The sequence below is a fragment of the Phodopus roborovskii genome, unplaced genomic scaffold, assembly GCF_943737965.1.
Source record: "Phodopus roborovskii unplaced genomic scaffold, PHOROB, whole genome shotgun sequence".
Lineage (NCBI taxonomy): Eukaryota > Metazoa > Chordata > Mammalia > Rodentia > Cricetidae > Phodopus > Phodopus roborovskii.
This window is the reverse complement of record NW_026126460.1, coordinates 1,538,958-1,552,221: the sequence shown is the minus strand read 5'-3', so window position 1 is coordinate 1,552,221 and position 13,264 is coordinate 1,538,958. Positions and strand designations below refer to the sequence as shown.

At 40.1% G+C, this 13,264-nt stretch overlaps 1 protein-coding gene across 2 annotated transcripts in view; it reads right to left on the bottom strand.

The window, feature by feature from the left end:
* Slc39a10 (solute carrier family 39 member 10) overlaps nucleotides 1-1,890 on the bottom strand; it is an 85,537-nt gene extending 83,647 nt beyond the window's left edge. The window contains exon 1 of one of the 2 annotated variants that reach the window (XM_051190192.1): nucleotides 1,822-1,890. In XM_051190192.1, coding sequence (XP_051046149.1) covers nucleotides 1,822-1,840 — 19 coding nt within the window. In that variant the 5' untranslated portion in view covers nucleotides 1,841-1,890. Of the gene's footprint in view, nucleotides 1-1,816 lie in introns of both variants that reach the window. The other variant, XM_051190197.1, reaches the window with a different exon arrangement.
* Between the last annotated feature and the right edge of the window lie 11,374 nt (nucleotides 1,891-13,264).

The following is a 13,264-nucleotide window of genomic DNA, read 5'->3' as shown; positions in this document are numbered from 1 at the left end:
AGATTGTCTTCAGGCAGGAGGCAATGTGGATTTTTTTCTTATCTACTTAAGAGTTTCTCTGAGCACCTAAAGCAGCCCTTGTAGCATTACAGAGTTCAGCAAGTGGCATTTCTCTCATTTCAGTGGGTAGGGATGGGTAAGGCAACCCAACTCCACAGTGTCCTTAAAGCAAAATTCAACAGGAATGTGGGAAATAAGGCGGAAAGGATTAAGATGTTAGAGGAAAGCTTATCTGCCTACATTTGTCCATATAAACTCACTGCAACACAAAAAACAACAAAAAATGCTTTCTCCAGCTGGAGAGATGGCTCAGAGGTAAAGAGCACTGTCTGCTCTTCCAGAGGTCCTGAGTTCAATTCCCAGCAACCACATGGTGGCTCACAACCATTTGTAATGAGATTTGGTGCCTTCTTCTGACCTGCAGAGATACATGTATGCAGAATAAATAAATAAGAAAAAAAATGCTTTCTCCCTCATGATCTAGATTGGGGACATATTTTGTGTAAAGGAAAGGGCTGAGGACTGTCATGAACAAAATACTAATCAAGCCCCTCCTATGAATCAGATGCTATCCCAAGTCCTTTTCTATGGTCAAGGATTTTATCTGTAGTCCCAGTCAGCCAATCTCCTGGAGATCCATGTCATTACTCACAGAATGCATGAGCTCAGGAGATAAAAATGTGGGTGACTCAGTGCAGTCCCTTCCAGTGCCCGTGAGAGACACTGTGGACAAACAAGTAGCTGAGAGACACTGTGGACAGACAAGTAGCTTTGTCTGGGATTATTAATGACCACTGAGATCCAACACATCTGGTCTCTCCATTGTTACAGAGTTTAGCAACAGCCACAAAATTTACACAACTCTAGGACTTAGCTCTCAAGGAATAACAAACACCAACAAGTACTTTTACTTCAACCTAGAATCCTTTTAAGACATGCGTGTGTTGTGTGCGTGTGTGTGTGTGTGTGTGTGTGTATCTGTGTGTGTTTGTGTATCTCTCTGTCTCTGTTTCTCTCTCTGTCTCTCTGTCTCTCTCTCTCTCTCTCTCTGTGTGTGTGTGTGTGTGTCTGTGTGTGTTTGTGTATCTCTCTGTCTCTGTCTCTCTTTCTGTCTTTCTCTCTCTCTCTCTCTCTCTCTCTCTCTGTGTGTGTGTGTGTGTGTGTGTGTGTGTGTGTGTGTGTGGTGCTGGGGAACTATTCCAGAGGTGGTACCCCTCATGCTATATACCCAGGTCCTGTTAGTCTTAATTAAGTTAGAAAAACATAACTGACTAATTAGAAAGAGAACAACATTCAAAAGTTTTAAGCTGTTCAGTTTCCTTTTCACTAAAATGCACATACCTCCTTCTGAAGCTCATAATCTGGAAGAGCATAAATAAAATAACCTCAGAAAATGGGTTTCTGTACAAGGTTGGTTGGTAGCTTTTAAACAGAAATCTGTGAGTACTACCAGAATTTTAAACACTAAGAATATAACCACGGGGACCAGACTTATGCCTTATTTGTCCTTCATGGTTTTATAAAGTATGCATTTACTTTGTTTTGATACAAAGCTTACATTTGTTTTTCAGATGTGCTCAAGCATAAGAAACAGGAGAAAAGAAAAACAATGAATATGTTAGATAGGCAAGGTACCCAGACACTGACAAATAAAGAAAGCCACAATCTTCTTGGAACTAAACAGAAAAGGGGGGTTACTATGAGGAGAAAGAAAGGCATCTTTGAATAAGAAACATTTTCCCACCTGTGAGCTCAGGAGGTGTGGGGTTGGGGAGGAGGAACAGAGGATCCCGGGGAGAGAACATGGCTTACAGACCTTACCATCGGAACCTCGATTCATAAAACAAAGCAATCCACGTCGGGGACCTGCATAACTTCACCTGTTGGCAGGTAAGTGCAGTCTCTTTCCCCTTCTGGGAATGAATGGGGAAGGCTCACTGCAGAGCTTTGCCTCCCACCAAAGGAATGTGTGCTATCTGGAGTTGTTTGGAAACCCACAGTCTTTAAAGGAACTGTATCAACAGGTTTTTCCTTAGGCAGAACACTGAGCCAATTGTAAATGTTGAATGAAAATCTTGAGCAAGTTAAATTCAAAAGCTGCTCCAGGTAGGGGGTTTCTGTTCTTTGTTTTAAAATAGAATCTCAGCTTACATCTTTATCACTTCTGTCTGTTTGAATTTCATGAGCCTCACACAGACAGGGGCTCTTTCCTGGCGACATAAGGAGAACACATTTTGAGGAAAGTGGAATACTAGCTTGGGAGTTTGGTTTGGACAAAACGGAGACTTTTCCCACATTGAGCTGTTTATGTGTCAAGAAAATGAAGCAGAGCAAAGCCTGTCCCTCTGAGGAACACGACCAGCCTCTCGCCTTTTATGTCTATATTGTATATTTGCAGTTCTATGGCCAACTCCCTTCAGCACAAATATTGATCTTTCTCTCTCAACTTTTGACTGTATAGTTTCCATTCTGCTTTAAAATAGGCTGTTTCTAGAATATAGGTGATGAGGTGAGCAGCTTTATCCCTCAGCCCTTAATGTTTAGGAGAAATCATCATTGCCTGTGAGCTGGGGGTTGTGAATCACAGGTAAATATCTACCTATGACTGCTAAAACCTGGAGACCAAGAAGCATTGTGTGTGTGTGTGTGTGTGTGTGTGTATACACATGTGTGCATGTGTGTGTGCACGTGTGTATATATACACATGTGTGCATGTGTGTGTACACGTGTGTGTGCATGTATGTGTGTGTGTGCATGTGTTGTTGTTACTTATGCCATTGCCTGCCCTTATAGAGCTCAGAGGTCAGCATCCCTGCTCTCCTCTCTCTCTGCACCTTACTATTTGGAACAGGGTCTTCCACTGAAATTGAAGTTCACCACCATTTCAGCTGGACAGGCTCAGCCAGCTGCTACTCTCTTCCTCCCAGCACTAGGGTTACAGGCATGTTATATCATGCAGGCTTTTTATATGGATGCAGGGGATTTGAACTCATGTCCTCACAGCAAGCATTTTACCCATTGAGCCTCCTTTCCAACATGTCTTCCGCTTTTAAAAAGTAACCATTATTGGTTAAAACAAACAAGTAAAACCTGATGTTCAGATTAGGCTTACAGTATTTGTGAAGCCATGTTTCCCCAAGTGTTTCCATAGGATTTACACTTCATTCTACTGTACCAAAGGACTTTCATTGGGTTTGAAAGCTTTCTGCTCAGCAAATAGGAAACAATCAGCATATATAGGATGGAGAAAATCTTTGCCTACTTCTGTTTATTTATTTATTGAGATAGAATTTCAGTAATTAATACAGGCTGGCCTCAAAATTTACAATTCTCCTGCCTCAGCAGACCCCAGGGTTGTGAGTTACCACATCTAGCTTAGATGACTGATTTCTAAGGTTCTGTGACTTCATGTAATTGACTATGAAGCCTCTCAAACTTCACATACCAGAAACTTAGTTGAAAATAATTATATTCCTACACCTAGCAATGAATGGTGCTACAAGGAACTTGCCCCACAACTAAGCAAGCAAGGATTCAGTGAAGAACGGACAACATTCCCCCATAAATACACAATAAAAAGGACCATCCTTAATTTTGTGACAGAGGACAAGTGTCTACAATAAAAATTAACTGCTGAGCAAGTAATTTTCTAATTATCAGTCCTGATTGTTTTAATTACTGTTTTCCAGATGATCTACATTTTAAAATTGAGAAAGGATAATCAATGTCTAGATACTAATTTATTAATGTGGCAGATTCTGGAGCTCAAAGAAGCAGATTTGCATGTCTAGGGACCCAAATTCACACACACACACACAAAAAAAAGTCAGAGAATTTACAGGAAGTACAAAACTTAATCAAAACTGAAGCGTTGGAAAGATGGCGCTCAGTAAGAATATGTTCTGCTACCTCCCTGGACCTCTGAGTCTTAACCTCCTCATAACAATTTTAAAAATCAACAAATGAATCAAACAAATGAATTCCAAACAAAACAAAAACCTTTATAGGAAACATCCCCAAAGTTAGCGAGCTGCCTGCCACTGGAGCCTGAACCTTGCACTTGGCGCTATGATTTGCCCTCTTCTGAGAAAGACAGGCTGTAACTCCCCAGATTGTGTTGGAAACTCACTGAGGATTTCCTCAGTGGGGCAAAATCTGTAATCATTTAAGTACTACCTATTCAGCCACTAAACCTTAAGATGGTGCCTTTATAAAATGGGAATTATGAGTTTTAAGATTTTATACTTCATGAGTATGTATTTTATCCCCCCCCCCCCAACCCCTTTTCATTTTGTCTTTACAATTTGGGGCAATGATAACTTTTTATCTTCATTAGAATTCTGATACCAAAGTAATATAACTAACTAATGTGGCATCCATGACCACAGTTTCTACGAAAAAGTGATGATTCCACAAGGGAGATCTTCCTGCTTCAGCCTCAGATGCTGGGATTCTGAGCCTGTATCACAACGACCAGAGAATTCCTGCCTTAACTACTTTTGTTTTCCCTCCCTCATTTCCATCCTCCTTCCCAAACTGTCTTTCTTCCTAGGCTTTTGGGGTATGTTGTTCTGGAATTCCTCACCCTTGGGAGGTCATTTCAAACAGTAAATGCTGGCTCTAGAATGAAGTGTCTAGAAGGACTTTCTAAGCCTTGTTCTGGAGCTTCCTGCCCTGCTATTGTTACTCATGCCTGAATTCTTGATGAGTAGATCTCTTCCATATTCAACTACCAAAATTCTAACCATTTCATCAGGACTGTTTATGAAAGTGACTTGGAAACTCTAGATCAAAGTCATTGCAGACAACTGTGGACAATTCTATAACCTGAGCTTGTCATTTAAATAATGTAGGTGGGGGAGGAGATGCAGTAATTTAGGATAAATCTATATTGTACATATCTGACTATGTTAACAAGCCACTGGAAGCTAAAATTTAGCATCTGCATTTTCCACCAGAAACTCCAGGTTTCTAGAAGTACCGAGTGTGTGTAATCGGAGATAAGTAGCGTGGTTGGCTCGGAAAGGAGCCTCGCACAAAGTCCTTCAATGAGGTTTGTTGGAATGAAGAGGGACTCACGGTCTTATTCAGGCCTTCAGAAAGGATAGAGAGCAGTGGAATGTGATGGGTCCTTAAAGGGAAGGGGGGCTTCCCTTTTAAGCATAGAGAGAGTGAAGAAGAATGTTTAGAAAACAATCTCCCCTGAAGAGTCTGGGACCAAGTCTGGGAGCAAAGGAAAGGTTAGACTTTTTAGAACCTTTTTGATGTGGCATAAGGTTTTGCATCATGTGAGTAAGTCCCGCAGAGAGTGTGTGGCAAGGGGCATGGTGTGGGTGTGGTACCATAATTGAGAGCTGTCAAGGCATGGCACAGAGTGTTTCTTAACAGTCCCAGAGAGAGCTACAAAGGGGTGTGACCTGGTTCAGGTTACAGGATCTGATGCAAAGACACAGTCCCAGGTTCCCTCAGTCCACAGACAGGGACCAATCTCAGGTTCATCTGAATGAAAAACCATTTTCATGTCCACCAAACTGGGAAAGCACACAGGGCATGGTCGTGCATTCTTATGATTTCAGTACTTCAGAAGCAGACACAGCTAGATCTCTGGGAGTTCCAGGATAGCCTGGTCTACATAGGGAGTTCTAGGCTAGCCACAACTAAATAGCTTGTCCCAGTCTCAAAAACAATACAAGTCAAAAACCAAAATCCCAAACAAGAGCAACAACAAAGCTAAACCATGCTTTTATCTGATGAAGAGATGCAATCCCCTCCAGGACAAAGGCTGGTGACTTCTGTTTTTAATGTGTTGGGAGTAATATTTCCAAAGAGGCAAACATGAGATTAGTGTTGATTGTAAAAATATATGCATATATAACAATTGGTATAAGTTTATATATGCATCAAAATCATTGTTGTTTTCATTAAAAAAAATCTGTAAAAAGAAATACAATTTACTCACTTAGCAGGGAAGTGGTAGCATACACCTTCAATCCCAGCACGCAGGAGGCAGAGGCAGGAGGATCTCGGTGAGTTCAAGGCCAGTTTGGTCTACAGATCAATTTCCAGGACAGCCAGGACTATACAGAGAAACCCTATCTAGAAAAAAAACAAAACAAAACAAAAAAAAAAAAAACAATAAAAAACAAAATTTACTCACTTAAGATATTAGTTAAAACATGAAGTCAGTAAAACATGAAGTTAAAATGCCAAAAGATGAGTTATTTATTTATTTATTGAGACAAGGTTTCTCTGTATGGTCCTGGCTGTCCTGGAACTCACTTTGTAGATCAGGCTGGTCCTGAAATCCCTAGTGCTGGGGATTAAAAACATGCACCACCCCTGTCTGTCAATGACATTTTTAAAATTAGCCATTGACTGCATTATTTTTTATGGCAACTTAGCTAATAGCCTGTTACTCTATAAACAACAAAGGGAAACTGACTCAAAATATGGAATTTTTAGTCTGACAACTGACTCACAGTATGGAATAAAAGAGAATGATATGCAAACACAAGATCTGCTGCTTACACAGAACGAAGCCTAAAATTAACATTGCTTGTTAGTAAAAGTACATTCTGATGACCAATTTATTGTACCATTAAATCCCCGGTGAAAAGATACTGAAAACATGTCTTACTGAGTTGACTCTTACTTCATTTCATTTCTCATGCAGAAGAGAAGCCCTGTACAAGATTGGAATTCCTCCTACCTTATATTTGAAGAAAAATTACTCTGATTTCACTTTCTAAGAGGACCAGGCCTGGGCCTTTCTCGCTGATGAATCTTTGCAGTTAAAGTGACTCTGAATTCCAAGGTAATGCACATTGCTCTCTATTCGCTCCCTGTTTTAGTAGTTGGGACTCCGTGCTGATCTGATGGGGATGATCAGAACTTACAGTTTATGGTAGAACACAGGCTTTGGTTTTCAGATAGGAGTGTCCATATTTCCAGGTTTGAGTTTGTATTTCTGCATCAGAATCATCTGGAATGAATTGTTTGTGTTTCTGAACCCATTTGGGGGTAAATCAGCTAGTCACCACTAACTACAAAATTCCTAGTTGGGTTCAGGTGGAAGGTTAGGAGAAGACAAACCACATTAGTGTAGCTCTCAATAGTTTGTCTTCCTTCCTTCTGTTGGTGATGGTTCTGACAGTGTAGGTGTTCTGCTTGACATTGGCCACATCTGCACTGTAAGCATCAATCATACTGTTCTTCACCTCCTCTCACGCTGACAGTTTACTCTTGTGCATCTCCTTTACCTTGGGTATCTTTCAAAGTAATGATTTCACGTCCAAAGGAATGCATATGTTGGCTTAGTTTTGAAGGCAATCCTTTTAGAACATTTTAAAGAACAGTATTCTACTGGCTCCTGTGTGCAATCCCTTGCCCACATCTTGGTTTATAAATCATACACTTTGCACACAGATGTCCTTCCTGTTCCTGTTGTCTCAGTTTCTCCCAACTCTAATTCTCATTTTGAACATGTGTGCCTTTGTATGAACTGATCTTGTGTGAATGTCTCTGTATGTGATCAGTAACTACTTCTATGTTAAAGTCATTGAGATGTTTCCCTTTGTCCCCACTCTGTGGTGATGCCTAATACATTAATACACTCCAGGGTGGCTTGCTGCTAGTCTAGAGGATGAAATTTCTGGGGTGTGTGAAGAGAGGAGCATTCTATCATGTCTACAGATTCCTGTATGACTAAAGACACTGCTATCCAAAAGCAAAATAGTGAGGTATTCAACTGTTTAACCCATAAAGCAAATGAAAAACAGGCAAAACTTACCTTTGAAAAGGTTTTTCAATAGATGCTTTAGGCTCTTTGTCTCTATTTCAGCTCACTCCAGCTCAGGCATCAGTTACAGAAGTCTCTTGGATCTAGGGACTGGGCAGACACAAATATAAGAATAAAGCAACTTCATCTACCTAAATTTGCACCAATTTAGACCAGCCAGTTGCCAGGGCTTTATATACAGTGTTTTTCTTGAAGGATGCTAAGTAACCTTACCCAGTCAGCAAACATCTTAGGGTTTCTTCTTTTTAAAGCTTCAAGTTGTTCTTACTATTCTTTTTATGCTGGATAATTCTCAGGGCTTTATATCCATCTTCCATATTTAATGTATTTTAATTCAGCCTAGTAATGATCTATATATACATGCATCCATGAGCTCATCTTCCCCTTAGGACTTACACGGGTAGCAGGGACCAAGTTGGCATTCATTATTACTTTCTGGCAATTACAAGTCTGACTTCATAAATACCTTTATTTCTGCACTTGCATCCAAAAGTTTCAGGGATAGAGTGTGATTAAATAAATAAAACAAGGATCCTGGGCTCATCCATTTACAGTGTTGTAAACTAGAAATGTCTACATTCCAGTTTTCCCTCTTCTTTACATGCCTTTCTCCAATTTTTCCTCTTTTAAATGTGAATTACACTTTTAAAATCTTGCAAGTTTTATATACTTTCCAACAGAGTGAATTATGTCTTCACTCTGAATATAATATGTTGCATTGTTTGTGCAGTTGGGTAAAAGTACAGTTTACATTTGAAAACAAAGGATTTGACCATATATTAGTTTCTTCTTTTTGAAAAGAAGATTGTCAGAAGACATGGAAGAGAATTTATCTCCAAACAGACACCAATGGAATGGATTGTAAACACCTCTTTAAAGGCCATAATCTGTGGAGGATCTTTGGTAAAATGGTAATAAACACCACCTTCCAACTGTAGTGAATCAGAGGAAACATATAACCCAATGCAAAGGTAAAAAAAACAATTCTCAAAATAAGAACCACAACTAACAACAGGTGTATGTGAAAAGTATTGTTTAGCATTAATCTTCAGGAGAATGTAAATTAAAACCATAGACACTAAAAACTCAAACCAGTTAAAATGAATATTATCACAAAGATAAGAGGTAACAAGCATTGGCAAGATAGGGGAATGAAAACTTTCCTGCACTGATAATGGAAATGTAAATTAGTCTCACCATGATGGAAAACAGGATGGAGATCTCTCTCTCTCTCTCTCTCTCTCTCTCTCTCTCTCTCTCTCTCACACACACACACACACACACACACACACACACTCACACACACACTCACACACACACTCACACACACACCAAAGCCAAAAAAAAAAAAAAAAAAAAAAAAAAAAAAAACAAAAAACAAAAAAAGAAAACTGAAATATGGTTCAGAAATTCCACTTCTGAAAATCTATTCAAAGGAATAGAAATCATTTGTCTAAAGAAAAGCCCAAACTTCATGTTTAGTGCAGGACTATTCACCATGGTGTTTTGAATGAGCAGTACTTCCCATAGGCCCAGGTATTTGAAACTTGGTTCCCAGTTGGTGGCACTATTTGGAGGTTATCATGGAACTGAAAATTTCTAAAACCCGATAAGGTTCTCCATCGATACAGCAATCCAAATCAGACCAAATGAAACCGAATTAGGAAAAGCTCACATTTAATGGATGCAATGCTCCTGGATGGCCTTCCAGACCCCCCAGAGAGGAGATGAGAAAGGGAGATCAGAATGTCCACAAGTCTGGTTTGGGGGGGCAGTTTAAATACTCTATGGGAATGGTCTTGAGCAACTCTGGGGGTAGGGCCCATCATTTGGCCAGCTTTCTGAGATACAGCAGGGGTTTGAAGGGACATGGGGGAGGGGGCTTGGGTGGAACCTCTACCATAACATTCCAGACTCTTTGGGTAATGGATGCCAGGGCTGGGGTGAAGCTTCCACCTAACAAAAACATTTAGGAGGTAGAGCCTTGCTGGAGGAAGCTCTTCATTGGGGTGGGCTTTGAGAGTTTATAGCTTCAGGTCACTTCCAGGTTGCTCTTTCTGTTAAGGAAACAGTTCCTGCTCATATTAAAGATGTATATATAGTCTCAACAGAGAGGGAGACAGTTCTTGCTCCTACCGAAGAAGCAGATATAGTCAACAGGGAGGCATATGTAGCAGACAGCAAAGCTGGAGAGGTAGAGCCATCTAAGGCTTGAAACTAAAGTCCCAGACACCAGACAAACACAGCAACAAAGACAAATCATGCTAACTGTCAATACACTGGAGAAATGCACTTTGACTTCTAGGACTGAATAGTAACTATAATAAGTAATAATTAATATGTTGCATACTTCAAATGTGCTATCAGATATAGTTAATATATTTCCAGCACAAAATCCAAATTTTGAAACAATGAATTAGTTAAACTTACTTATGTCATAATATGCACATGTCAAAATATCATGTATATCATGTTATATACAATATAATTATAATTTGTGAATTTAAAATATTATACAAAAATTTAAATGCCACATCCTACCAACTGCTACTCAACTATCTCTTCTCCACCAGCTATAAAGGCTTCCCTCATTTAGTCATCAACATTTCATTTGTAGCCACTTTTTCCTTTGTCTTATTTCCTCATTTGGATTCTGTTTCATTTTTACTTAAGAACCTAGCTTGGTCCTTTTAAAGACATTTAATAAATGTTCCCTAAATTAAAAAAAAAAATTACTTGATCTCTCTCAGGGTCCCTTTGCCTAGTAAACAGAAAAAGAAAGCCTTAATCTCAGTTCTTAAACTCACTGCACACTATTACAACAGTTAGTTTTGTCGGAGTGCAGCATTGTTTAACTCTAACTGAAAACCTCAAAATGTAGTGGAGTGTGGCAGTACAGGCTTGTGACCCAGCACTTAGGAGGAAGAGGCAGGAAGAACAGGATTTCAAGGTCAGCCTTGGCTAAATCACAAGTTCAAGGCCAGCCTGAACTACATGAAGCCCTGTCTCAGAAAAAAACAAAACAACAAAACAACCAAAACAACCAAAAGAAAAAGGAAAGAGACCCTCTAAATGAGCAGATCTTAGAACTGAATGGGTAGGAGCTTAGACAAGTGATGGACATATTTGTGTGATTTCTGAATTCCTTCTTTCTAGCATAGGTAATCATCTAAAGTAATTAAATTGCATTGAGAGTAATTAAAAGTCCAACACTGTTCCCACTTAAGTTTTTCTTCATTCATGTACAAAAGGCCAGTGGATCCCTGGACTCTATCATGGATCCTGGACTGCATCAGTGGATCCCTGAACTAAAATCCAGTGGATCCTGGCCTGCATGTCTCCTATGCTACCTCACATTCAGGAGTGGAAGCCGGGCTAGGCTACTTCCATATTTTTCACCTGTACAATTGGGTTGAGGCAAGGAAGGGAGAAACAAGTGAGCTTGTAATTGTATTGTGTTCTCTGTACCTCATTCTTTATGTACTGACCAATGCAAGGTGACCTACCAGACATCATGAGCAAGGAAAAGGAGGGAAGCACATATCTGCCTGATTGGAGGTAGGTTAGTGTATAGTGTTTGGTTAAGAAAAGAGGCAATATATTGGCATTTGTCTTATATTAAAGATAAAAGACCTTGCTGGGCATTGGTGGCACACGTCTTTAGTTCCAACACTCAGGAGGCAAAGGCAGGAGGCCAGCCTTGTCTACAGAGTGAGTGCCAGGACCGGGACAGGCTCCAAAACTACAGAGAAACCCTGTCTCAAAAAACGGAAAAAAAAAAAAAAAAGACCTTGTTTATATCTGGAGCTTATTATGAAGAATTTCAAGTAGATTCTAAACCCAGAGTCTTCAGTTTACTTACCCTGATTTGGTTTATCTAGGGCCTTAGAGCTTTGCATTTAAAGGAAGGACTATGGACTACGTTAGGAGCTGAGGTGCAGTCTGATAAGAGTCTCCTAGCATTCTGAAAACCCTGGGCTCAAGGCCCGAGTCCTGTCCCTAGCACCAAAGCAAAACAAAGCCTAAAAACAGCAAAACAAAACAAAGCAAACTAAACAAACAAAAACTCTCCAACTTATAACGAAATCTTATATGTTAAAAATATATATGTCTTACGTAACTACCATAATATATTCTACCTAATAAATGAGTATGTAGTTTAATATAATTGTATCTGACATTGTGTGTGTGTGTGTGTGTGTGTGTGTGTGTGTGTGTGTGTGTGTGTGTTGTTTTCGTTTTGTTTGTTTTTCAAGACAGGGTTTCATGTAGCTTTGGAGCCTGTCCTGGCACTCACTCTGTAGACCAGGCTGGTCTCCAATTCACAGAGATCCATGTGCCTCTGCCTTCCAAATGCTGGGATTTAAAGGTGTGCACCACCACTGCAGGGCTTTTGGTTTTTTTTTTTTTTTTTTTTTTTTTTTTTTTTGTTTTGTTTTGAGGTGGCAAAATTTAGTAAGCATTTACACTGTTTTGGTTTGTAAAGAAGTTGCCTGCATTCTTTCCTGGGGTTGGCTGACATTCTTAAACCCCTTGCTCAGCTAGGAGATTGACACTATTAGAAGCTGCTAAAATTGAGGAGTCATAATAATCCCACTTCAGTCATCTCCAGCTAAATTCTAAAGTGTGAACAAAAAGCTCCCCAGCCTGGAAGACAGACAGAGCATTGCTCCCCAGCCATGCTGAGAGCCTATGTCTGGCCCAGCACTGTGTTCAATATGGACAGGAAACTCTTTGTCTATAATATGGCAGAATAAGGTAACGAGAATAGAGATAATGGGAGGGAGATTTACCAGTGTAGGGTGTGTAGGGCGCAGGCAGAGATGAAAGCATCTACTGTAGTAAAGACTAAATGTAGATTGGGTCAAGAGGCTCCCACATCTCACCCACATCACCGCTCCAAGTAAATAGATTTGTTTTATAGTGCATTTGGGGGGACTCATAAAGGCCATGGGATAAGTCTTGATATTGACATTTATTGGTGCTTATGTAGTTCACCTACATCCATACCTTTCCAGGCTAGGTTCTTTTATACATAAAATAGGAATGGCATGCCTATTTCGAGGCTGCTTGCTGTGCAGGTTAGATGGCACAGTGGGTGGCATTCTCTGAGGAATGTTAGCTGATCACAATGCAACTTCATCTGCTCAGCCTCTCCCATCCGGAAGGAAAAAGCATGAGAAAAGGACATGCAGCTCAGGAAGTTACAGAGACTATCTATCGACAAAGAAAGGACAGCTGGCATCCATCCCGTCTTCTTTTGCTGCAATTTTATTCCCTTTCCTCATGGTCAGAGGTTACCTAAAGACACTCCTTCATTCAACAAAGACTCAATAAACCTGGCTTCTGTGCCCAGTGACTGGCTGTGTGTTGAGAATATCCTGGTGAACATATACAGAGATAGCTGAGCAGACATTGAGATTCAGAGCCAGGCATAGTGACCTTTAAACTATAACCTGAGCACTG